This window comes from Podarcis vaucheri (assembly GCF_965113315.1).
Source record: "Podarcis vaucheri genome assembly, chromosome: 8".
Classification (NCBI taxonomy): domain Eukaryota; kingdom Metazoa; phylum Chordata; class Lepidosauria; order Squamata; family Lacertidae; genus Podarcis; species Podarcis vaucheri.
This window is the reverse complement of record NC_138766.1, coordinates 54,306,826-54,334,615: the sequence shown is the minus strand read 5'-3', so window position 1 is coordinate 54,334,615 and position 27,790 is coordinate 54,306,826. Positions and strand designations below refer to the sequence as shown.

The 27,790-nt window shown below is 39.8% G+C and overlaps 1 protein-coding gene across 4 annotated transcripts in view; it reads right to left on the bottom strand.

Moving 5' to 3' along the window:
• SNTG1 (syntrophin gamma 1) overlaps nt 1–27,790 on the bottom strand; it is a 229,955-nt gene that overhangs the window by 26,633 nt on the left and 175,532 nt on the right. For all 4 annotated transcript variants that reach the window (XR_014222181.1, XM_082233854.1, XM_082233853.1 and 1 more), the window contains 3 exons: nt 14,115–14,231; nt 12,559–12,630; nt 5,896–6,048 (listed from right to left, as the gene is read on the bottom strand). Coding sequence is in view for 3 of the 4 variants with exons in the window: in XM_082233854.1 (XP_082089980.1) it covers nt 5,896–6,048; nt 12,559–12,630; nt 14,115–14,231 (342 nt within the window). In the remaining variant the exon portion in view is untranslated. The remainder of the gene's footprint in view (nt 1–5,895; nt 6,049–12,558; nt 12,631–14,114; nt 14,232–27,790) is intronic.

Below are 27,790 nucleotides of genomic sequence, written 5' to 3'. Positions count from 1 at the left end.
CAACCCACTGGTGGAACTTTTTAGAAAGCTCTGGAAGACTGGGTATGCTGTATCCCTTCCTTTACACCCCTGCATAGTATAAATTACTGCATGGCCTTTGGGAGAAATGTCCATGGTGGCAACAATTTGTTTCCTGAGCACTTTCTGCAAGACTTCTGCAAAAAACTTTCACATTTTAATGATGTCAGCCTCTTTGAGGCATGTGAGGCAGTGACTGCAAAGATCAAGAACTTTACTCACACAGTTGCTACACTTTTTGAAGATAGCCCTACTCAGCATCAGGGCAAAATTCAAGGGGGGGGGGAATAAAGAGTGGAGAGGGGGAGCATAGAGTGAGAGATGTCTCTTCGTGCCACTGCTTTTTGCACAACAAGAAAAGAAGGGAGCCTGAAGGGCTGACTCTAGATTCTTAGCCCATAGAGAGATCACAAATAAGTTCACAGGGATGAGAGGGGCAAATCCAATGCTGTCAGTCTTCCAAAGTTTCCTAGAAGGTCCCTGTAAAGAGCCCAGGCACATTCCCATATTTGGAACAGAATAGAAAGCACCAAGAATAACCAGTTAGTTGGGACACTGAGATAAGTATTCATTGCACTACTTATATGCTATACTTCCACATCTTTAAAAGTGATCATTTTGTAAACATATGCAGGTTGCAAACTATGTGTCAGGTGTCTAATTCCCTTATCAAACCAAAAGGGTTACTAGAGCTCTTTGGAACAGCAGTGTTTTGAAACAAGTGCCATTCAATATGCACCTCCTTTGTGTGGTCTTTTGAGATAAGGGACAGCTTTTTCAAGCAATTCTAGGCAGCCCATGTTTAGATGTTGGCAAAGGCATAAAAATAAGACAAACTAAAGTGTGATATCTTCAGATGTTAAAGGAATTGTCCCATCTCAAATAGGTGGTGGAAAAAGGGGGAAAGGTAGGATTGAATGGAAGAAGAGCCACAGAAATTTGGCCCGTAGCCAGCTGAGGAGACAGGCTTTCTTGATTCTGCATTCACCTCCAGGGCTGTTGACTTTAGATTATGACTTTATTATCTCCCATGGCAACCACAAATATTTGGTGGGAAGCAAGGAAAATCGGGGGGGGGGGGAGAGAGGGAGATGGAATGAGAAGAGCAAGAGTCCATTCTAGAAAAGCTCTGCTAGCAAATGGATAGTATAAATCATTTCTCAGCTGCCATTGCCAGAGCAGTCCTCAAAAAGTACCATTTATAATTCAAACCACTGGGACATATTTTCTATATAGCATGGTAAACAATTGGATATAGCTCAGATGTTGGAGCCATGTGTTCCACAGGTGAATATGGCATGGCTCAACAAAGTATAAATACTGGCATGGATCTGAAGAATTGATCAATGGGATTTCATTATTTCCTGCCACAACAGACACTTGTTCCTCCCCTCAAAAGGTAAGGCCCAGGCAGGCACAATATGTGACCCATCAGAGCAGCAAAATAACCAGACCGTAGAACAGTGATGGAATAAAATCTTTATTGACAGCAACAGGCAGGGTAAGGGTTGGCATGGCATTGGGGCCTGGATCATGTAATCATTCCATGATGGAACGGGTCTCCTGGGTTTGGACCACCCCAAACCCATTTCATGGGAGTCAGCCAGTGCTGAACTTTGTATAGTGCAAGCCAAGCAAGCAAGGTCTCCCTGGGTGACCAGGGTGAAGATTCCAACCAGGCAACTCAACCCAAGCTTGGAGGTGCCATGGTCAAATGTCCCCTCAGGCCCCTTATGAGCTCTCCCATCCTAGGTGGATCCTGCCCAATGCCATTTCTGCCCTCAACAAACAATGTTGTTCCGCCTAACAAAGGAAGACCATAATTTCACTGGGGGAAAGGTGAGAGGGAAGTGCCAATCAGGTTGAGTGAAAAAAATTATTTCCGGCCCTGTCAACCAGCTACTCAAAATTGCTCAGTGAAGGTTCTAACCAGAGGGTGGGCGGGCGCCAAGTGGAAGGCTTTCCTCTCCCCTTTGCAAGGGCATTTTGCTGCAGTCTATGGGCCCCAGCGCTGCTGGGCAAAGGCATCCCATGCTTACTGAGTGTGGAACAAGGCTTCCTGAGGTGAAACAGTATGTGAGGGACGGCTGCTAGGAATCATTGCTCCCCCCACCCCCAATATGTAGAAGCACCTTTCATATTCATGTGCAGGGAACTTTGATTCCTAGCCGCTGAATGCATTCCAGAGAAATTGAAGTCTGCCATTGGAATCAAACTTCGCATACACTGTTACACATTTGTGTATATGTGAATTGCACTCAACTAAAACAATAACAACTGCATTCCTGCATCCAGTTAATTATTATTAGTCCTATCAAAGTTGGAAAATTTAGAGCAGAGTACATAGATGCAGAAGCTGCCTCTTTTTTTTTTTGTAAGATTTCCAGAAAATGTTTATTGTAAGAGAAATAAAATTAAATACTGGGCTTAAAATGATTAGCAAAAACTAGTACATAAAACATCCAGTAAAAGTAATAGGACAAAATAAATGATTTTTGATTTTGTGGGTGAAACAAATCATTCCACAGAGAAAAATAAAAAACGAAGTAATCAATGGAAAGCCTCATAAGCAGCCATATTTGTGACTCAACTGCTTGTTAAAGCTTACCAACTTCATGTAAGTTTTATTAATATTCAGTATATTATGTAGTAATAAATGTTATGGGCATAAATGTTTAATTTTATTAACTTGCAAAAAAAACACCCACAATTGCTTCCTTTTGTCGTATCTTTCAGTTACAAAAATGATTAAAACACAGAATCATTGTGCTGGAAACAGAGCCTCATAATTCTTTTCAGTCCCTCCGATACCTTACTTTAGGGTTTGAATGCTCACTGTTACACACATTCATAAACGTACCCCTATCTCAAATTTCTGGGCAAAGTAACTTCTTTATGTAAAGGACTGCAGTGGCACCTTGTGTTGAACAAGTGATGTGGGTTACTTTAAAGCACAGGTGTGAGGAGCCTGTGGCCCTCTGGATGACGTTGAGCTACAACTCTCATAATCCCTGACCATCAGCCATGCTGGCTGGGGCTGATGGAAACTGCCATTTTCAACACGTGGTGAGCCAGAGGTTCCCCACACCTGCTTTAACCTGTGTGGCAGGTAAGCATGAGGAAGTAACTTTAGACTGAAGGAAAGTTCTGTTCTAAACGCACTGGCCATCCACCTTAGTGTTCTAATTTAGCAGTTCAATACCTGTGCAAGTGTTAGATTTGCTCCATCAATCACTTCACCTAAGGATCAGTCTTCCCCTCCCCACTCTCCCAGCTACAAAGCTATGAGTAACAAGCACAACTCCTAGCAGGAAATATTGAAAGGTGAAATATTATAACGGGCTTTGAGCAGCTGCCACAAATTGGTAAAGAGATATTAATGTGCACCACAGGTTAGAGTGGTAAAGGGTCAGTCTCTAGCCTCTCACTCTCTGGCTCCTAATCAGAGGTTTTATTTCACCTGTAGCTTTTCAGCTTATTTTAATTAATCCCCTTTGCTGCGAACTTGGAGAGAATAAATTGAAGAATGCTGCCAAGAGAGCACATAATGTCAAAGTTCGTACAGATCTAATATAAACCGTTAAAACATTACACCTGCCATAAAAAGAGTGAATTATTTGCTTTTGATTATTGATTTCACACACTGAAAAAGATGAAAAAAACTTATTCCGAATGAAAGTTTCCCATATAAAAGGCAACTCAATATTTAATCTACCATGTGCAAAAAGTACAGAATCTTAAAACTGGGTCTGTGAATAATTCAGTTGCCCTAGTTCAGGAGCAGAAACTGAAGCATTATGTTCCTCAGGCCCCAAAACCTGAAGTATACTATAGCTTAGTAGGAGATGTCTAAAGTGGGAGAGAATGCAATGGAGGAAAAAGCTCATCCAAGCCCATTTCTAAAGTGGAAAAGGTTCAGAGACTCTTGGCTACTAAGTTCATGCCAGAATTCCAGTTTTCAAAAATCAGTGTTGGAACAAAATCATAAATATAAGTTCGAATTATTAAAAAGTTCATAAAGGTACAAATTAGGATAAACTAGTCATGCTAGCCACATGACCCGGAAGCTGTACGCTGGCTCCCTTGGCCAATAAAGCGAGATGAGCGCCACAACCCCAGAGTTGGCCACGACTGGACCTAATGGTCAGGGGTCCCTTTACCTTAATAGTTGTACATTATTACTATGATTTAAACAAAGCTGTAGTGCATATCCTACTGATACCCTACTGATCTGAGTGAGATGCACTATCTGCAAATCCATTATTCAACAAGTAGAACACACCACTGCATACATTTCCTAACAAGATGCATTTTCTTTTGTAAAGGTTGCCCCATTATATTACAAAGAAGCATTCCCTGTCCTCAAGACACTAGGTGATTTTCCCAGGTTTCTATGTGAAAAGAAGGAGCTTTGGCACTATTCTGTACAGTACATGTAAAAACTCAAAATAGTAACCAAGTTCTGTGCCTCTGCCAACTGAATCAATCTGATTGATCTGCCAAATACTGGCTGCATATCAACTTGAAACACATTGTAATTAATTGAAAATGGGCTAAGAGGTTTACAGGGTTAGAGGGGAGGGGAGTTGTTCATCAATCAGTATTGCAAAATCGTAATACTTGCATTAAAAGTGCATTATTTGTGATCCGTGACACTATTTGTGATCCTGGATAAGTTGGGGAGAGGGGAGAAAGCTGACTTGCTAGAACAGGAATGGATGTAAACTATACCCAGTAATATAAGAGATACCCATCCAAATATCCTATGTTTTTCAAAAGGATGAAGTATAACAAAATAATAGATGTTCTATTCTTATAAATATTTACGTAACAACATAGTGACTCCCAAGTTCTCCTGCCACCCTGAAATCATCTGCACTTATAGAATCATAGACTTGTAGGGCTGAAAGGTCTAGTCCATGCATGGCAAAACTTGGCCCTCCAGTTGTTTTGGGACTACAGTTCCCATCATCCCTGACCGCTGGTCCTGTTATCTAGGGATGATGGGAGTTGTAGTCCCAAAACAGCTGGAGGGCCAAGTTTGACCATGCCTGATCTAGCCCAACCCCTGCAATACAAGAATCTTTCCCACAGTTGTCTCTGAGTGGACTCAAGCCAACAACATTCTGGTTGACAGTGAGATGTATGTTACCTAGTCCTGGTCTCTCCTTTACCATCCCATAAAATTCCAATTTCTCGTCCTCTTGAATAAATTCTACCATGAGATCAGAACCGCTATGCTGATAGTGACTAGCCCAAGGCCATGTAACAAGCTTCATGGATAATCTGGGCCCAAGTATCCCAGATTCAAGCTTCTAGCCCACTATTGGGATGCACCCTACTGCCACACCATTGTTTATCCTTATCTCATAAGCAGATCTTTTTTCATTTTCTAAGTGAAAGCTAAGAAAATAAGCAAAATAACAGAAGCCTACAACTCAATGCTTCTAGCTGCTGAACCACCATTTTGGTTTGGCCAAGAACATATCAAACAACCATTAGTACTTTCAGTGTTTGGGTTTCAAAAACTAAAAGTGTATACAGAACCCTATCTTGTTTTGCTTTTAAATGAGATTTTTTTCCCTTTGTAGTATATCATTAACTCTTTTTCCCATTAAATATTCCAAACCTCCCCCCCACCCCCAAAAGCCTTTGGTAATAACTATCACTATCACCAGTGCTTTTTTTTTTTAAAAAAAAGAAAAATGTTTAGGGGTTCTCATTTTCCTACTCATATAGAAATACTGCCCCTCAATGAGACCAAACTAAGATTCACAAAATGTTTAGGGGTATGCATACCCCCAGAAAAAAGCACTGACTATCACATAAAATATATTGCATAATAATAACCAAAAATGAATTTGGCATGTTTCTTACCTGTATTCGTTCCACTTCTAAAAAAGTTGCTGATTGGAAGGCCTTTTCCCATAATATGAGGTCACATTCTAATTCCACAGAAAAGTAGAGATCCTCTCCCATTTCAGATTGGACACCAAAGCAGTGTTTTCGACGATCCAGTAGATCACTGTCCTGATGAAAACCTGGAGTTATATAATCTTGCATACATCAATTAATATTTCTTACAGTACAGACCCACATGTTAGATGCAGAAAAAAGTGCCATGTAATTTCTATTCAGCCCACATTAGTCTCAGCATTTAAATGGATTTGAAATAAAAGAATGTTTTAGAGTTTTCACGCCAAGTAGCAGAGCACAGTTTGGCTACAAGGATTCACAGGTGCCAGTGTCCAATTTCTGAATAGTTCCCAAAGTTACCAGTCTTAAAATGCCTCAGAAGTGTGTCATATATTTTGTGTATTCATGCACAGAAATATACACCAACAATTTCTTTACTCTGCTGAAAAACATTACAATTTCTTTTGGGCAAGGCTTCGGATAAAGAAAATAAATCAAATGCATTCAAACAGTTCTCAAATTATTGGACTTTTCTGCTTTTCCTTTAGCAGTGAATGTATGTTATCTGTCATAAGGGCTGCAGGCTCTTGAATCTAGGCCCGTCAGAGGTTTTGAGGCATCCTGCCTGAGGAATCTAGGCCCTCCAAACAGTCTTAGGCTATTTTCCACAAGTGGTGGTGTAATTAGTTTTGTTGCTGTTGTTGTTGTAGTTGCAATTTGCTGGTTCTATAAACTAAATGAAGGAAACTGCACTGAGTGGCATGCACATATAACTAAGAGTGCTTTCCCTCCACCGTCTATGTGGAATTATCATTTACAAGTGATGCATCCAGATTTAAAGGTACTTGGGGAAATGTTGTCATTCTCTTCCACAATTGAAAAGGAGGGTATCCTCATTACTCTGATTCTTGAGCAACAACCTACGCAATTAGGGACCTCGCCTTCAAATACAAACACACTTCAACATCTTGCTTCTTTGCATAACCCGCCACCAGGATTCTTTGCCCTTTAGACCCAATTGTACACTGAATGATTTCCTCTGAGTTGAACAACTCCATTGGGATATGTTTGCATTTCCCTGCATCTAATTTAAATCACATTTAATCCACCTGGGGATTTCACTGAATCCTTGGAGTCTGCTTGGAGCTTTGTTCCTAAATGTAATTAGCCTTCAAGCTCACTGCATGGCCTTAAGTTGCCAGTCATGGTCTCATATCAAGGGTACTGTTAAGATAATGTGTGGCTTTCTGTTCCATGGAGAAAGAGTGGGATACAAAATGTCCTATAGCTGCTGATAGTGCATAGTTAATTTTTAAAGTTTTTTTAAAAATATAAATTTCCCCTTTACAGTGGTACCTCGGGTTAAGAACTTAATTCATTTCAGAGGTCCATTCTTAACCTGAAACTGTTCTTAACCTGAAGCACCACTTTAGCTAATGGGGCCCCCTGCTGCTGCTGGGTTAAGCAAAGTTCTTAACCCAAGGTACTATTTCTGAGTTAGCGGAGTCTGTAACCTGAAGCACATGTAACCCAAGGTACCACTGTTTACTGTTCTCTAGCCAATCGTGGCTTGTGATGCATTTATGGGCAAGCCACATCTCTCTGCCTTACACCTGACATCAGAAGTTTGAAGAACGGTGTGGGCCTGTTTGCAAAAGGTCTCTCAAACAGCCCTTTGTTGTGCTTTGAAGTCCCAACAGCCAGGGCTTCAAAGTACAGAATCACCTGATGTCATAGGGATGTCAGGTGATTAACTGCCCACCTGTCAGCTGCAGTCCTCTAGGGTGGGGAAATAAAGACCAGCCCCACAGGCCAGAAAAGTTTCCCCACCTCTGCTGTAGCGCAATAAAGTTTTACCAATTCACCTGTGTGGGTCAACTCAGAATAGAGACTGTGGGGGTGGGTGTACAGCAAAGACAAGAATGTATTTAAACATGTACAAAATGCCTTTTTAAAGAAACCCATCAACAATAGTCAAACAGCTGAGATTGGGGGAGAGGGCACATGGTTCAGAGGCTGTGATTTTCAAGTGGGCCTGAGATTTAGGGATGCCAACATATTATGACAAGATTTCTAAATGTGTAACAGTGTCCTGATATGTACACATTTAGCAGGTGAATTTTCCCTTCCATCTCCATGGCAGATAAAGCTAACTGCATCTCTTCCCCTTAAATAAGGATATAGAGCTTTCTGTAATAAATGGGGAACAACTTTATTAAGGACGTTTGTGCCTTGCACATGTGATAAAGAAACACAGGACAATTCAGTTTAGATTTTGCTAGTGAATGGTAAGAATGGCTAGATTTTTATTTTAATTACCGGTACATAATGGATGCTTGTGAAATCATCTCATTGTTTTAAGCTGATATTCTACTGAGTAAATAGGCGCAGAGCTGAAACATCAGAATTTTCTGAGGTTATTAGAGGCAAAAGCAAGAAATGAAACTGACGAAAGTAATGTCAATTTCACCTCATTCATTGGGCTTTACTGAAGGGAAAGACTTCTCCTTTTCCCTCTTGCAGGCAGCGTACAAATGCACACACCATTAAAAGCAGCGGTGAAGAAAACTGGCATCCACACACTGATGCACATTCAAGCACCCATCAAAAATGAAGAAAAGAATCTAGATGTGATGACATGCATCAATAAAAGAAAAAAAGGTTTACTTGGAATTGTAGCAACTGATAGCTGCATGAGGAAAACACATTATATAAATTTTAAATGGAAAATAACGGAAGAGAGCCTGAGCAGAACATGTAACCATGGGGAAAAGATGGAAAATGAAATGGAAAAAGCTATCAATCCCTGCTCCGTTTTCTGATTCCTGTCCATCAAAAGATCTCTGTGCCAACTCATCTGCTCCTAGCTCAACTATGCTGTGCTTACTATTCTTTCTGTCATCCTCCTGGTTTGTATTTTGAGATTCACATATCTTGGATAAATATGCCAGAACTGATTAGTTTACTTCTTTCATAATGAGCTCAGGTAAGTTTGATATACTAGCTGCTGATGTGTCTTTCTATATATTAGTATTTGGGCATTTGACTCCACCTTTGTATTGTAACAGAGGAAGGGTCAGTCCCAGTGGTTGTGCTTCCAAGGCAGTGCAGCTGCTGGAACTGCATATGACCCTCCAGATGTTGGCTTTTAACTACTCTCACCCCTGACCATGGACCATGCTGGCCGGGGCTAATAGGAGTTTCCTTTCTTTTTTATTTTATTCCTTTTTAATTCATGCCTTTTAAATTATTTTTCTTCTGTAGATTAGTTTGGCTTTTATTGTATTCTGTGTTGAAAACTTGTAATAAAAATTGATTTAAAAAAGAAGTTCCAGTTTATTTCATAGTTGGACATAGTGACCGATTCATGTTGAGGGGAAAAGAACAGATATAATTCCTGATAAAACATGATAATCCTTATGACTTTAAAAAAGAAAATAAAAATAAATTACATGTAAAATGGATCACCAGCCACACAACACGCACATTCAGGCAATTATCAAATCACTCATCTTCAAGCATCATCAATAACCAATTGTAACTGATTCCTAAAATCTACTGAGGGTGCTGTCTTGTCTAATACATGGTCAAATTAGACACAATGGAATTTCCATCCACCAACCTGTAAACACTTTCAGATTCAACTGATTTACATAACTTATTCCAGTTTCTAATGTCTGGAGACAGAACCCTAAAAAGAACTTTATGTTGAGCTAGGTACTCAAAAAAGTTTGCTCTACTTTTTGTTGTTGTTGTTGAAAGTAGGGAGTAAGGGGAATGCAAATGTAATAAAGCCTGTAGCACAACTGTCAAGTACTTGGCTCATATCCCAGAAGAGTTTAAACCAGCATCTCTTCTAATGGGAAAGTGCAACACTTGCTGGCCTAATTAATACTGATTTTCATATTAAGTGAGAGCAATACATCTGTCTAAGGGAGACAAGGACTTAAAAATAAAGTATTTCAAATTAAAAGTACTCAACAAATGCCAAGGTTTGGCATTATATATATTTGGTTTGCTGCTTTGCAGACTATTCCTCTCTCTGCGTACCTTAAAAGGACCTTGTAAGTATGATACTAGATGCAAAGTAATTCAGCTTCTCAGGCTTCTTGATGATGGAACTGAAAGAGACTGGAGATGACCTGCTCTGAACAAGGTTTGTTTTGTGGCCCCACTCCCTTAATTTATGGGCCCTGCTCTGGTTGGACAGCACAAGGAATATTCAACATGTTGACACAATGCTCAATAGTAACTTTTGAAAAATATCTGCTCAGGAATGCAAGCCTGTCGACAGACACTGCAGATACCTGTTTTTCTTAACATGCAGTGTTAGGGAAAGCTTCAGAAGAGAATTGCTTCATGTCCCATTCCCTGCCCGTCCCGTCCCCCAAACCATTTGGTGTGAAATTTTCCTTTATAGAAGTCCCATTATTGTGTTCAGTTAAGCAGAGGAGTATCAGCATTAGTAATTGTTGATTGTTGCTTAAATGGCTATTGCCAAGGGGAGCCATTGGGGATGGAGAGGGAGAGCGAGCAAGAGCTAAACGAGGGGAGGAAGGAGAATGAAAATGAGAAATTGGAAAGCACATTTGGAGAGAGAATGCCAGAGGCAGAAACAGGGGAGTGAATTTAGGATAAAATGATGCCTCTTCCTTGGGCAATAAATGGACATGATGCAGAAAGATTGGCTTGGTTCTAATCATTGCCTTGAGTCCAGCCATTTGTGTGCTAAGAATTACTTATGCACACAGTATATCCAGGCTCAGGGCCTTATCATGCCTAAATGACACTGACTAGATGCTACAGCACTGAATCCCTAGAGACAATATTAAATTAAGACTGAAATGACTAAGTTTCTGAAAAAAATGGTTCATCACTTAAGGATAAATTGCAATTTTCAAACTAAGTGTAATGGGCGAACATATCTTAACACTTCCAGTAGAAACTAGTAGTCTTCATTTCTTGCCATAATGTTGTGATAAAGCTGAATTTATTTTCCGATCACCAGATGCCATGGTATAGTAAAGTTGGGCAAATGATGCTTTTAAATTCAGCTCCTGTTGCAAGGCATTAGCCAAATAGCCATTTCTACTTCTATAATCCCAGACACGATATATTGTGAAGTATTGTTGTGCGTACATTAGCTTTTTTAACAACTCCCTTTAAAATTATTTGTTATCATTCATTTACTACTTGGCATTTAGGGCTCTACATTTAAAACAAATTGGACTATCATAAACCCTATCTTATTATGTTTCATTAAATGTAAAGCACAGATGGCACGTGAAGATAAACATCAGATAAGAATAATTGCATTTTTACACTCAATACTTTAAAAAAACAATTTGGCTACCAGTTTCTCACTTCTCAATGGTGTTTATATGATACAAAAATGAGGGGGGAAGTCACTTAAAAAGTGATTGTGTATACTGATCAAGGTGATTCATTCATTCATATTGCAAATGTGGGAACATTTATGGTTATGATTCCTAGAGTCATTTGTGAAATTGCCCTAAATTTACAATATGGTTTCATGCAAGCTGTGGTATCATTAACAAACCTCACCTAATATTTGGAAGCAGATTAAATAAAATTGAATAATGAACCCAACACATAATCTATTCAACAATAAAGCAGTTAGGGCTGGTTCCAGGTTTGAAGGGACTCTTTTGGCATAATGCCCTCTGGTGGGTCTCTCCCATATGCGTGCTGACTTCACCCACTGTGCATAGTCGAGCACCAGGGTAACTTGGGGCCACCATCCCTTGGTCACAATCCACACCTTCTACAATACACAAGAACACCCCTGGAGCACCCCCAATGTAATGGAGGTCTCAACCATATAAATGTCTCACAATTTCTCAGCAATGCTACATTGTGACTGGCTTGGGACATTGTAGGAAAGTTAAATGGTGGCTCCAAGCTGTCCTCATGCTCACTAGAATGCCTGCAATGAAGGGATGCAGCTCAGGGGCAAAGCAAATGTTTTACATGTAGAAAGTTCCAGGTTCAATCCTTGGCACCTCCAGGTAGAACTGACCATGCCCTCTATCTAAACCTCAAAGAGCAACTGCCAGTCAGCATAAACAGAACTGAACTAGGTGTACTAATGTTCTAACTTAGTATAAGGCAGCTTCCTATACTCCTGAAACAAGGGTGTGTGGAGGAAGCATCAGTAGCCAGTCATGCTCTGTGTGGGTAGATGGCAAAGCACCAGACACTGTCAAAGGTGGCCTGGTGCTGACATTGGCCATATGAGGTGCTGTAGCTCAGGCCTCGTGGAAAATCAGGCCCTCAGAGTTGGAAACTATACTCTAAGGTGTATATGGTGTCTGTGGAATGACTTTGATTGTTCTGTGTTAAAAGAAAGGTTCCTGACAAAGCTACCCTTCTTATTCCACATGATTCTTACAAGATCCCATGGCAAAATCTTAGCCCGCATTAAATCCTTTCCCCAAATTATTTCTATCATTTTGAAACTGTTCACACAGACCATTTTTCTCCACCAACTTGACTTCCATGGGATATTTTGCTAGCAGTAGTCAATGACAAGGTTGTGTTTGGTGAATACAGCCATCCCTCCTTCCCCTCAGTACAATGAAGTTGCATTTTTATTCTTCATACCTTGAGAATTTTGTACATAATCTCATATACAGAAAATGTTCTTTCGGCTCGTGTCCAGTCCCACGTAGTAACCTTGGGTGAAAATAAACAAAATTTAATTGAACTGTTTTTTCATCCAGTTATATCGGTTGGAAAGTAATGTCAAACTATGGTGTACAGCAGGGGTGGGAAACCTTAGGCCTGAGGGCCAAATGTGGCCCTCTAGTCTGGTATATATGGTCCTTGGGACTCTCCTTAAGCCACACCCCTCCTCACTTGCACCCTTTTTCTGCAGGCTATGCCCTCAAATCCTTCTTGAGTGTTTTTGTCTGGTTGGAATGTGTCCTTGAGCTCTGATAATGACTCCCACTCACCTCTGTGGAGGTTAGAAAGGGTTAAATCAGAGGCATAGCTGGAGGGGGGGCAATGTCCCCAGGTGCATTTTTCTAGGGGGTGCTGTTCATGCTGCCCTGCCAACCCTGCACCATTTCACAAGGCTGGAATCTAATCTGAATGATTCAACAAGCATAACCTGAAAGCTCTGCAAAACCAATCTCTGTGGGCAAGCTCCTTACAAAAGCAGTTTCAGTGTGATATATTCTCTTTATTGGACACATGCCAAATAGGACACAGCATATTTACATGGCACGGATGCCACACGGAGGAGGACATCTAACAATGATCTCAGAAGGCAGCCGAGTTTGTTCACATGGGAGTAGACAGTCCTTCAGATATCCAGGTGTCAAACTATAAAGGGTTTCAAAGGTCATCACCAGAATATTGGATTGAAGCTGGACACAAAATGGAAGCCTGTGTAGCTACGGGATTCATACACTCCTTATATGTGGCCTGTATGAAGAGCCTGACCTCAGCCTTCTGGACTGATTGAAGTGTCTTTTTTTGTTTTAGCATCCTGTTTAAGAGCTTAATCAAACTTTGGGCCTAAAGAGTTATATTTTTATGCACTGAAAAGTTTTCCCTTTCTTCTTCCTTATCAGATCTGCTCCACCATAGGGAAAGAATCAGGCAGTCCTCTGTAGTGTGGTCTAATGCTGGCTCCCTCGGCCTAAAGCAAGATGAGTGCTGCACCCCATAGGCACGTTTGACTGAACTTAACCGTCCAGGGGTCCTTTACCTTTTCCTCATGTAGAATGTATTGCAGTAATCTAAGGAAAAGAACCAGGGTATCTCCCCAACCTCATTCTTTTGTTACATGGTCAGAAGCAAAATTGTACACTAGAAGAAAATTCTATCAAGAATTTCCCCCCTCATACTTATTAGATATTTCCTCATGATTATGGCATCAACAGAGAAGGTAGTTTCTGAAAACATGCTGTGTAAAGATCCGAGAGTTTCTAAGTTTGCAGAGAAATCTCAGTACTGGGAATGGACAAAATTAGTTGTATGGTCATTTCTTTTCATAGCAATTTTGTCTTAATAAATCAAATTTTCCCATCACTATTGTTGCTTTTCCTTACAACAGAGCTGAATGTAATGCCTAGGAGTAACATAAAACCTTTATATCAATTTCATAAAAACCATTTAATGGGCAGCCAATAAATGGTACTAATACTTACTGGAGGTGCTATAAATTTATAAAGTGAAGAACCTCTCAACGCTAGAAACTTTGGTGTATACATTCTGTCCTGAAGAGAATCTTGTTCCCGTTCTTCTGTCCAGCCTGTGTAGACTATCTGGCAGAAAATACAAATAGTTTTGACAAATTCTACACACATACGATGAACATTTGTTATGAAAATATGCAACATTCAACAGCCTGTTTCTAGAAGTCCCACAAAATTTCTGCTGACACAATCCATGTCTTGACTTGTGCATACGTGTCACTCAAGATTTATTCACACAGAAAGTCATTCAACAATATACATGGCATGCACAACTCATCCCATACATAATTTCAAGCTTTCAATTGTGCAAACAGCCCACTGTTAATTAAAATTCCTAATGAAATGCTTCTTTTTGGTTTTCTTTGCAACTGTGTGAAATAAAAAGGAGAAGATGGAAATAAATTTTCACTGCATTGCATAAAAGAATATAATCGCACTTCCCCACATTAGATTATTATGTGAAAATGATGTTGCAACAAATATACTTAACACTGCATTCAAGCATGTTTGCAAACTTTATGTGACAGTTTTGTTACAGGAAACTCTATTATATTATACTGAGAGAGATGTACCAGCTGTCCAAACATCATTCATAACATTGCCAAAACATGGTATCATATGATGGTCATAATCACTTGTGAGGATACTCATCTTCTAGTGGACCATGAACCCGAGTCTTAGGGTTGAGCAAAAAAAAAAAATTGTGACCCAAGTGCCTGTTTTTAACCTCTTTTAGAAGCAAAAGAAAAGCATAACTCGGACAATGTTACTGTCTCTTTAAACTGCATTCACTGTAAAATGAATTACTTGACAGTAGACTACATGGAGAATATAGCATGTCTTTGTTTTTAGTGCCCCTGATTAAAACTGTAATTGAATCACTAGGCCTAAGCAATTGTATTTTTATGCATAGAAAGATTTTCCCTTCTCTAGTTTCTACTTAGTTCAAAACTAGCAGCATGGAAGAGTTGCTGTGATTTATTGAAAAAACATCTCATCTACTAACTACTTGTGACTTTGAATGTAGCTTTTTACTGGAAATTGGGGGGGAAATCAAGCTGTGGATAAAATGAAGAAGAATTGGAAGCGCACTTCCTTTGCATCAAAGTGTCGCTGCTTTTGAATCTGGGAGAAGAGGCCATCTTTCAAGGCAAAAAGCACCTAATTGTCACAGGACCACCAGAAATGGCTCAGTAGACTAGATCCAGCTACCAGGCTTGTCACCTTTGTGCCAATATTATAGGAGTTACCGACCCTAAAGGATGTAGGGCCAACTAAAATGGTCTATACCCTTGATGTCTTTTAGACACAACTGATTTCTACAATGCCTTTGTGGAGTTTGCTACTGCCACTACTAGCTATCCAACTGATAGATAAGGAAGAAAATTTACATGATGGCTCCTACATTTGCAGGTCCAATATCTTGAGATTCTGATCTGCTAGTTCCCATAAATAAAGTTAATCAAGTATGTGTGAGAACTGGGGATATTTAATTTATAAGCAAGGGATTTTGTTCATTTAACAGATTTTCTCTCTGAAAACCTTGGTAATATTTCATAATGTCTGATGTCATTTATCAACCCAGATAAAGCCATTTGTTCTATATAGATGCATTGATATTTCACACTGGATTTTTTTTCCAGTATTAAAGCAGTCCCCGAAATTTAAAGCAATTGCTCTTTGATATATTGTTCCCTTGTCTTTCCACATCATGTGAATGAATTAGATTGATTTCACTGACGGGCCTTTCTTTTATTAAAGATTTATTAACATAAAAAGGATATTTTTGATTCAGACCGTACAGCACCTGTCAAACTGTTAATTCAAAAGACTACAAGATATCAGAAGCAATATTCAAGACCATCTCTTGCTGCATTGCAAGACATGAAATTGATCAGGGAAAGGGGGAGACCCTATAACTTTGTTTCAGCAGAACTGCAAGTAATTTATATTACTGATTTGCTCACTTACCTAAAAGAAATCTTACCAAAAAGGAGGGGGGGGGAGAAGCATAGTTGGATAAACACCTCATGGGTCACCAAATAAGTAGTCCCTGCATGCAAAAACCTATGTTGTGGGGATCAGAGAGCAGGAAAGTAGATGCAACTCCTTGCCCATTTTTTCAAACCTTCCCATGTTCACCCCAATTTTTCCGCTGCTTTAGCCCTATATATATCCCCCCCGTGCCATTTGTTTTTTTCAGCTCTACCATTCTGAACCACCCGAAATGGCTTTTTGCCTTAAAAGCCTTCCCCATGCTTCTCATTTACTCTTACAAAATGCCACCAAAGCCTGTGTCAAAAACCCATCTTATTGGATTTTACAACCCATATGTCCAGGGGTGAGAAATCTTTTTCAGCCAAGGGCCATATTAACTGGTTAGAAAGCTGCTAGGGGGGGTGCATTCCAGTAGATGGTGTGGGCAGACCCTCATCTAAGCACTTGCTCTCAACATACACACTATAACAGTGTGTTAGAGACACAACACACACACACTCATGCACACGCACACACACGAAGCTATATTCCGTGCTTTTTCCATTAAAAAATGTTTAGGGGTACTCTCATTTTCCTACTTAAATTGAAAGACTGCCCCTCAATGAGGCCAAACTTAGATTCACAAAATGTTTAGGGGTATGCGTACCCCTGCATCCCCCACCCCGGAAAAAAGGACTGGCTATATTCCATGGAAATGGGAATATATTTAACTCTCACACTCTGTTTCCTCCATATCCAAATTTTTGAAAGAAAGAAAGAAAGAAAGAAAGAAAGGCTCTCTAATTTTCTTAATCTGCCCTAATGCATAAACATCAATGACAGCTGACCTTCAAGTCTGGCTTTCAAAACTCCCATTTCAAAATGCAATTTCAGACCCTTTTTATTTACCTGGGTCTTTCAAATCACCATCATCATCATCATAGCCCGCCCATCTGACTGAGTTGCCCCAGCCGCTCTGGGCGGCTTCCAGCATATATAGAAACATAATAAAACATTAAACCTTAAAAGCTTTCCTATACAGGGCTGCCTTCAGATGTCTCATAAAAGATATATTGATCTCCTTGACATCTGATTGAAGGGCATTCCACAGAGGGGATGCCACTCTGTCTGGTTTCCTGTAACCTCACTTCTCGCAGTGAGGGAACCACCAGAAGGCCCTTGATACTGGACCTCAGTGTCCGGGCTGAACGATGGGGGTGGAGACACTCCTTCAGGTATACAGGGCCAAGGCCATTTAGGGCTTTAAAGATCAGCACCAAGACTTTGAATAGTGTTCAGAAAAGTAAGTTAGTTGCTTTGTGTTACCATATAGTTTTATTTGCGATCTGCACTGTTAAATTCCAGTTTGTTAATTTTATATATTGTTAGTTTGGAAACATTAGCGCAACTGAAAATTTAACTGGCCTGGGGGTCAGCTTGGCTGACCTGCATTGTGAGGCATCCCTTCATCCAGATACAACCCTGTTCAATGTCAGCCATCAGTCAGGAGACTGACTCAGAGACACCCCCAGTGCCTAAGCCAAAGCCTAACAGCATCTGTGATCAATAAAGTTGTGGCTGTTTTCAGTTCCAGAACATTGTTGTGCCTGTTTATTCTTATGTTTCACTACCCCTTCCTGGCTCCTGGGGGCTCGCTGCACATGGCCCTGCAGCTGCAACATATACGTGTTAGTGTCTATAGTTGTTGATGCATGTCTAGTTTTATACAATCCAACATATCTATACAGTAAGAAATCATCAATGTGTCTTGTTTACTTGCCATGCAACTCACCTGCCCACTGGCATAGAAACATTATTCTGTAATCCCATTAGGCTGTCAAATTTATCACTAAAAGGACCCTACTGTCCTTTTTTTCAAAGGAATGATATGGTTTGCTCAAGGATCTAGGGACATTCATTGACAGTCTCCACAGAGCTGTTCTCCACAAATTCTTTGATATGAGTTTCCTACACTTTGTGACCAAGAATTTACCATGCATCAGAGAGTCTTGGGTACAGCTTCACATTCCCCCTGAAAATCCACAGCAGACTGTTTGCTACTATAAAAATCATAGCTGTGAAAGACAAATTGAGCTGGGACTGCAAAGAAGTCCAGAAGTCTTAGTGGGCTTGGATTAACTTAATAGTGTTGAGGCAGCAGGGATAAAGTATGCTTTGGGTAAGTCTTTTGGATATTGAATTTCCAGTGGAACTAACTTACAGGCATAACACTAATGTCTGGATAACTAAATGACCTACTCCCACCCCCTAAGAGCTTGCTTCTCGTTTATATTCAGGCACTACAGGGTGGCTAAGAATTGAGAGAGACCAATTTATTGCAAGATAATTCTACTTATCCCCTTTCCTTGGCAGTAAGTCATTTTGTTGTTGCTATTTAGTCTCTCTGGACCACTCTTCAATCTTGATTTCCTACTATACTGCCTGCATTCTGACTTCTGAAGCTGCTCCGTTGTGACTTATCATGGTTTATGGCTCAAGATAGCTACTTTCAGCTCAATTTTCAGCCAAAGATACAGTATTGCTCTTACATGATCCATCTCCAGCCCCAGTACCATTGTGTACTGGTCTTTCTTCCCAGTATTTACAGTCAATCCACCTTTTTTTGTTTCTATCACATGCTTGGATTTTGAATGCGCTTCTATAAAATTAATCACAAATTACAAACTGATCCATTTAATCACACTCCAAATAGTTTACTACACAGCAGTCAGGTTTGTCTAAAAGAAAGTTATAGGAACACAAACATCAGAAATAATCAAACTTGATAATATGTAGACATAAGATTAAATTGCTAGCAGAATTATACCATTATAGAAAGGGCCATTAATCTTCTACAAGAGAAATCAATGCCTATAATTGAAAGAGGATAGAATAATCAAGGTATATAATTCCAATTTCAAGTCTTGAAGTGATTGTGTGTGATGGCTATAGTGTAGGTGCAAACAGCACAGATAAAGATAATGGAACCTATAAACAGTGTTAAGAGGTAACTAAAGTAATTGACAGATATAACAATCTATTACAGCAATTGTATATAAGAGGACATGTGAAATGGATTCATAATGTATGTAAAATCAGCTGAATTTCAATGTAAAGCTGAAACCGAAAAGAATGTATTGTAGTTCTTGAGATCTCCAGATTATATCTCATTTCATTACTTCATCAAAGCTAGATTAGTAATGAAGAATTTTTCATGGTTGGCAGATTCCAAAAACATATTATCTGATGTGACTCATTTAAAGTAACTTAGCAAGCAGAACTTCCAAAAATGAAGTTTATTGTTGCCCAGAAGAAGCATCAACACTGAAATAAATTTCCCAAATAAGAAAGTGGCAGATTAACTTTGTGGGTTTTATGCTATATGGGGCTCTGCTCCTTTACATCTCTGTGTATGCTGTAGGTATGTGCATTACAATTTACAAGCATTTTCTTATTTATTTCATTCCTTCTAATAACCACCATGGGAAGATTGACTTGTCTAAAGCAACCCAGCTATAAGACTAGCTGAGCTCCTGAACTGGTTTTATTAAATCAAGCTTTGGTCATAAGATTTTGCTTTCTTTATGCTATAAAGAACAAAAGGCCTCACTTGTTATAAAATAAACTCAAACACTTTGCAAAAATAAAAATGCATAAAAGGAAATAAAACCAATTACATAGATTAAAACTATACAGGAAGGCCAGGGAAGTATGTACTGGAAGCAGTGTCACTCTGCATGTCAAAAGAGAGTAGAAACATTCATGGGGATAAGGCTATCAATAACAGCTAGTGTCAGGGACTGGCAGGATGGGGAAGAGTGGTGGAAGCTGCCTGCCCAAGAGCCCCCCAGGGAAGGCACAGAAGACTACTTAGATCTTGGTTCCTGTTAGTGAGAAACTGGCCACACCTCAGAGGAGGGGACAACCTGAGAGGTACTGAAAGCAGGAAGCTTGAGGGATCACAAAGAGGCAGGTGGTTCGGAACATTTCAGTTTGTGGCTCAGTAGTACTGGAAAGATAGCCGACAAAAAGAGTGACTAGTGGGGTGCCACAGGGTTCTGTCTTGGGCCCAGTCTTATTCAACATCTTTATCAACGACTTGGATGATGGACTCAAGGGCATCCTGATCAAATTTGCAGATGACACCAAACTGGGAGGGGTGGCTAACACCCCAGAGGACAGGATCACACTTCAAAACGACCTTGACAGATTAGAGAACTGGGCAAAAACAAACAAGATGAATTTTAACAGGGAGAAATGTAAAGTATTGCACTTGGGCAAAAAAAATGAGAGGCACAAATACAAGATGGGGGACACCTGGCTTGAGAGCAGTACATGTGAAAAGGATCTAGGAGTCTTGGTTGACCACAAACTTGACATGAGCCAACAGTGTGACGCGGCAGCTAAAAAAGCCAATGCAATTCTGGGCTGCATCAATAGGAGTATAGCATCTAGATCAAGGGAAGTAATAGTGCCACTGTATTCTGCTCTGGTCAGACCTCACCTGGAGTACTGTGTCCAGTTCTGGGCACCACAATTCAAGAAGGACACAGACAAACTGGAACGTGTCCAGAAGAGGGCAACCAAAATGGCCAAAGACCTGGAAACGATGCCTTATGAGGAACGGCTAAGGGAGCTGGGCATGTTTAGCCTGGAGAAGAGGAGGTTAAGGGGTGATATGATAGCCATGTTCAAATATATAAAAGGATGTCACATAGAGGAGGGAGAAAGGTTGTTTTCTGCTGCTCCAGAGAAGCGGACACGGAGCAATGGATCCAAACTACAAGAAAGAAGATTCCACCTAAACATTAGGAAGAACTTCCTGACAGTAAGAGCTGTTCGACAGTGGAATTTGCTGCCAAGGAGTGTGGTGGAGTCTCCTACTTTGGAGGTCTTTAAGCAGAGGCTTGACAACCATATGTCAGGAGTGCTCTGATGGTGTTTCCTGCTTGGCAGGGGGTTGGACTCGATGGCCCTTGTGGTCTCTTCCAACTCTATGATTCTATGATTCTAAAATGCCCACTAAAGCAGAGAGGAACTCCCAGTTTGGCCTATCCTGTCTTCTATAATTTTGTTCAGCCAACCCACAAGCAACATATACTGATTTCCCAACAACTTAAAAAAAAAAAGTTTGATGAATTCTAAGCACCTTCCCTGGCAGCTGAACATGGGATAATATTTTCCTTCCTGCAAAGCGCACAATGGATCCTTCTCAGAAATGCATTTCATGATTCCAGAAGGTTGATGTGAAAGATAGATGAGGCTGCCATACACAGGCTGTAAAATTTAGTATTTAAGGGTTGAAGATAAATGGGAGGGCAGCTGTAGATTTGGAACAGAAGCTGTTGCTAGATCATTTGCAGCTTAAAATATATGTTCTCATTTATCTATGTGGCCTAGCCCCTCTTTACAGCAGCACTGAATAAACTGTTTGTGTGCATATACAGCAGTATGACTTTCAGATTCTTTAAACTTCACACAAAAATCTAACATTCATTTCAAAATAGAATAAGAGTCCTAATGACCTGATTAAGTTAAAGTGCTTACACTGCAAAGTGATTTACCATCTGTTGATGGCTATGAGATAAGGAAATGGCTCCCAAACAGGTGGACATGAAGCTCGATGACCAACAGGCAATTAGATAAATCCATGGAGCAAAACTATCAATGACAAATTAAATCATATCGCTCTATGTCACCTCAAATATCAGAGGCAGTATTATACTCAGTAGGAGTTGCTAGGAACATCCTTTATATTCTCATTGTGGGTTTCCCAGAAGCGTCTTGTGTGACCTTTGGTCTGATCCAGGAAGGCATATTTTATTTTTGGCTTATTTTCAGACAAATCTGCACAGAATTGCAGCTGAACTTCTTATTATCTTAATTTCATTGTGTTATTGTGCTGTAACAACCTCCTATGTCTGAGCTTATGTACAAATCCATTGAAATAAGTGTGACTTCACCTACATATGCACCTTTAGTACATAAGTTCTAGTTATTCCAAGTTGCTACTGGTAAAATTTGGAAAAAAATCCATATGAAATACAGCATTTTCATATTTGAAATGAGTTTTTCAAATCAATATGCTCAAGAGTGAGGCAATGGAGAACTGTAGGGCTGTGAAGCAAGAGATATCTAATTTAATTTAGTAAGCAAAGCTTAAATTGTAAAAGAGGAGATGCAACCATAATTGCCATTTTGGAAGTGGAGGCAAGACAGATATAGCTTTTCCTAGTATAGATACAGACAACTGTTCAAAAGGGGTGGCCCTCCAGATGCTGTTGGACTACAACTCTCCTGGTCCCTGACCATTGGATATGAATTGGGAGTCCTGAAAAAAATGGGAGGGATGCAGGTGATCCACCTCTTTTGAAACATACAGAAACCCTACCAGTAAAGTTGGCAACCCCACATAGATATGCTCTGTCTGAAGATCAAAACTGGCCCTCTAATCCCAGATACCTCTTGACTGGTTGTGGTTACTGGGAAACACTCTTTCTGCCTGCTCAAACACCCTTCTCCGTATTTTGCACCCCCATCCACTTTGCTTCAAGCTTGCCCACCAAACTGAAATTGACAAAACTTCCCTACACTACAGAATTAAGGAAGAGAATTTTCTTTTTTGCCCCCCTCTCTTTTTGCATTCTGTCTCTTATGCAGCATCCTTAACTACCTGCATATTTTATGCACTAAAGACATAGTGGAATTTGTATTCTGCACTTCATCTGAGCTGCTTTTTATCCTCACGACTGCCTTCTGGGATAAGTCAGGATGAGAGATCATGACTTGCAACTCAAGGCCAAACTGTGAGCTTGAAGGCTAATTACACTTAAGAACACAGCTCAAAACAGATTTCAAAGAGTCTATCAAATCCTCAGGTGGATTAAATGATTTATATGAGATTGCTGTAAAAACCTACTGAACAATGGGCACAGTCCATATGAAGATAAGCATGTTTATACCCTATTGCACACTACGAAAGAGTGAACTGTATGCTTAAACAGAATACATGGTATTTTGAAATTCTCAATGTTAGCTATGGGACACATGTTCTTCTAAGATTTTCAGACAATATTTCAAAGACAGGGAAGGAGATATATTTTTCAGGAATCATACAATGGGAATACACATTGCCATTTCCATTGCCCTAGAAATTTCCAAAATCTTAGTTGCAAATGTATCTATGCTGCTCTGCAATGTGAGGAAGGGAGTTTGAGGCAGAGGGAGGTAAGATTTGCCAGGATGGAAATTCAAAAACATGTCTATCTATCTAAACCCGAGGACAGAAATTATCTTAAAGGCTTTTGAGAGAGTCAAACACTTGGCAGTACTTTATTCATTCATGTTTTATCATTATTTAATTTATATTTCCTAATTTTATTCCTAAGTATACAGTCCTAACATCTGAGACATATCGAGAGCTTTGGACAAAGCTCACATGAGCAGGTAGTTTGACTAGTACAACTTCTATAAGCTAGATGAAGCTATAGATGGATGTACACCATGTTTCATGAACTGATCAATAACAAAGACTTTAAATTGCATTGATTTAAGGCTCTGATACTTTCTCTTTCCCCGAGCTCCCATAATAAACAGCATGACTGTTATGTTAGGCTATATATTTGGAGGTATGGGGCACTAGGTTGAATGTATTCATTATTACCTGACAGATCTTCAATACTCTAATATAATGAGAAAGTAAACCAATGCCAGATCCCCTGTAAATTATAATATGAAAGTTAACATTATTTCCATTCACTAGTTGATGCTGAAAGCTTTACCATACTGCAATAAAATAAGTATAAAAATCAAATGCCTTCCTGAATTTCAGCTCTTGATGTTAAGATAAAAACAACAGGAGCGGGAAAACTAGGAGACAAGTATTGTATGCTTTTCAAAGAAGGGTTTCAAAGAAGTCTATTTCCATGGCAGTTTTATCCTGGCATCACCACCCCTACGGTTATTGCCTATGTGCCGAAACTTTTCACATTAAAGGAATACAGAAGAGCATGGCATGCAATTTCATAGATAAATGTCCTATCAATGGTCCAAGATGATCAGTAAGGGTGTGAGTCTGAAATATCTTAGATTTCTTTGTTCTTGCATAGAAGAATAATATCCTATGACAACAAACCTGCCATAACAAGATAACAATATTTGAATCGGGGATGTGGGGGGGGGGGAAGTGTTGAGTGAGTAAAGCCCAGAATGCTTTTACAGGTATTATCACCTTCAAGCATAAATATAGTTATACTTAGGTTGTTGGAAGATTCTGCTTATGGAGATGAACAGCAGAACTGACAAGATATCAGTGCCAGATCAACAGAATGTCATCTTAGAAATTTGCAGCGAACATCCTATGCATACATGATACATCTTTTTGGAATTTGTTTGAACTACTTTGCTGCGGGTGAATCTAAAGAGTGAATATCAAATGGATACTGTCAAAATACTGTCTTCTTGGGTGAGTGTGCAGCTAGACATCTAACACTCCACAAAATACTTTAGGGATAAAGATACCATGGCATGTTAAGAAATATTGTTTGACCAGAAATAGAGCAGACAATAATAAAACATTTTTTCATGATTTCTATAAACTAAATTTTAACATCCTTCTGTAAAACTTAAGTGTTATGCATAGCTGTGCTTAAAATGTCTACATCATCAGTTCCAATTAATTTATGGAGTTTATACAGTTTCCTAAGGAATAACATTCATCTAGGCTTACTCAATGTTTTCACATTCTAAACACAAGAATTATTAGTTCTGTGACCATGAATAGAATTGTACTGGGAATGCCTAAACTGTGCCTACTAAAATTATTTTGAATCAATTCAGCCGGGCTAATTTTCAAGTGGTTTTTGTCCCTTCATCCTTACAGTGGATGTATATGAGACCCAACTCTAAATATAATCATGGTCAAGGAAATGCAAAGCTGCTAATATGCACCCACCGTAGCAGATGAAAGCTGCTCACATCTCAAGGATATTTCAATGAGATCTAGACGCAAGTGCATGGCTCACAATAGCATGACTTTGCTATGTATAACTATCACATGGAAGTGGATATTGACAGAACTGCTAGGTTACACTCTAAAATTTCAAACAGCAGCAGCAACAAAACCATGCTTTTCTCTCTGGATTTCCACCAATCCCTATTGAGTTTCCTTCAGATTCGGGAAGCTGGCTAATGTACCATTCCTTCTACCTGGCATTTCCAGCAGCTCTCTTAATTTACCTTAACCGTCTTTGCATGAATACAGCATGCATTGCATGCCAACGTGCACAACAAGCATTCAAGCTGACCATCTGTAGGAAAGCCCACTTGCTCAGCTAACCAACTGGCTACCAGGACCCTGCACTGTTCCTGCAGACAGAGAAACATGCACTGTGTTTTTTTAAAAAAGCCAGGAAAGGGAATTGCTACACACATTCGGCCTAAAAGCTTCTCAAACACTTGCCACGTAACATGGGACACAGTGCAGAAGGACAACAAGAAAGGCATACATTCTCAAAACATGAGAAACCTAAAGAATCCCAGACTGAAGAAATAAGGCTTCTCAGAAGAATCTAAAGCAGTAATGAGAATGAATTACATTACATCTCTTTTACCTCTTTTTCCTTTACAACTCTCTTTGGGGAATTCTCTTCCTTTAAATAAAACCAAGTAAACATGTAATAACAAAGGCATTCTCAGCTCAAATCAATGCAAAAATAATCAAACATTAGTTGCGAAAATAATCAATGCTTAGTTGCACAGACAGCTGACAGGGCAATATGAGGGAATTATCGCAGCGTAATTGACACCCTGGTGTGCACTTCTGCTTAATTTAACAGCAAGAACCCAGCTCCCCTATGCGTTTTTATACACACTTAGCAATAGTTGTTTCAACCTAGTGCCTTCCTCGTCGTGATGAGCCTGATCAAAAATCTGTTTGGTGACAACAGATGGTGACGGGGCAAGTATATTCTAAGACATAAAAAAATTCCATTGATGTCTGTCAAGAGATGCTGAGTTAAAATTTTTTGAGAAACAACTATGGAGAATTGAAGCAATTATCTCTATATAGAGTCAAATATCTCAAAGCAGTGTGTGAATGTACACACAGACAGAGAGACACCCACACACGTGGCCATACATTTCCCTTCTTCTTTAGGTATTAGAAACATATATGGAAACAATTGTTTCAATATGTAACTGATCCCACTAAATGCCTAAAACCCTAACATTAATATTTTATTTCAGCGCTCATTTTTAATTTTACCGCTCTGCAAAGAGTTATAATATGAATAATGTCTCCTTGGAGCTTATTATTTCACAGTGAAAATATTTGTATGTAGTCAGCTTCAACACAGATGTCTATCAGTCAGATAAATACTGTCCTATCATCTTGTCCCTGATAGCTTTGCTCCTCTTTACAAATGGATCCTCAAATCACACACAAGGGGGACAATAAATGTGGTCTGCTGAAGTGACAAGGGCTGAGTTAGGAATGGTAACCCCAAGTGCCTGCATTTTAATACCTTACTTGACATCCCCCAAATATGTACTGCTCACCTTTAACCCTTGCTCTTTGGTCTTGTTTGTGCAGTCAGTGGATTCCATGCATATGCAGGCCATAGTATGGAACTCTCTAGAAAGCTCAGACCAGGACTCAAGGCAGCTACTGCTCAGATTTGGAGCCATCCTGGGTATGTGCTAAGGGCTGGGACAAATATCTTCCATCATTGTCCTTTGACCACCAGGAGAAAAAAAGAGGAAGCCCACATGCCAGGAAAGATCAGTGGGATACACTGAAATGATTTGTAACTGCACAGATGACCAGTCAAACAAGACTTCTAAGACAATCGCAACCTCATTTTTCATATATGGGATACGTGAATGCTGGTTTATTTGAAGATGAGTGCAAGAATTCTCACAAGGAAAATCTGTGCAGAGGTGCATTGTTAAAAGTAGCATCTGCTCTTGTTCAAAGTCTATTATATAATGCTTAGTGAAAGCAGAGCCTTTGAAGTCTATGAATAATGTTAGAATTTCTGCTCTACAAAGATGTAGGATTGATATGTCTCTACAAAATGCAGTGGAGGGATCACCAAGAATTAGGTGGCCTTCAGGCAAGCCGCTTTCCCCAGCTACAGCATTACATCTGCAATATGAAGATAATAACACTAACCTGCCTTAAAGTTCTGTTGCAAAAATTACTGAGACAACACATGTGAAGCACATTAAACAAATTGCATAAACACAGTTATAATTTCTAGTGGAGAAGGCTGGCTCAACACCTGGTAGCTGAGGGAGATGACTGCCTCTAGACCTTTAGTAAATCTCTGTCCTAATTGTTCAAAAGAACGAGCCCAAGAAAGCACATACACCCCACCCACTGCCCATAGGGGTTGGGTGGAATTATTGCTAATGCCAGGTGACTATCTTATGGAGGAGCAAATTAACCCTATCTTGCTCAGAGGAGGGTTTTTGGCCTTCTTGCGTGAGGAGGAGGTGTGGGGAGGGAATCATGTCATTGGTGAGGGTGGCTGCTCTTCTTTATATGGCTCATCTCATCTTCCTCATCCTGTGCTTTTGCAATGACCCACCCACCCTTTAAGCTGGGTATGATTACCCAGACACCTCTGGGGGGGGGTTAGTAGGAATTT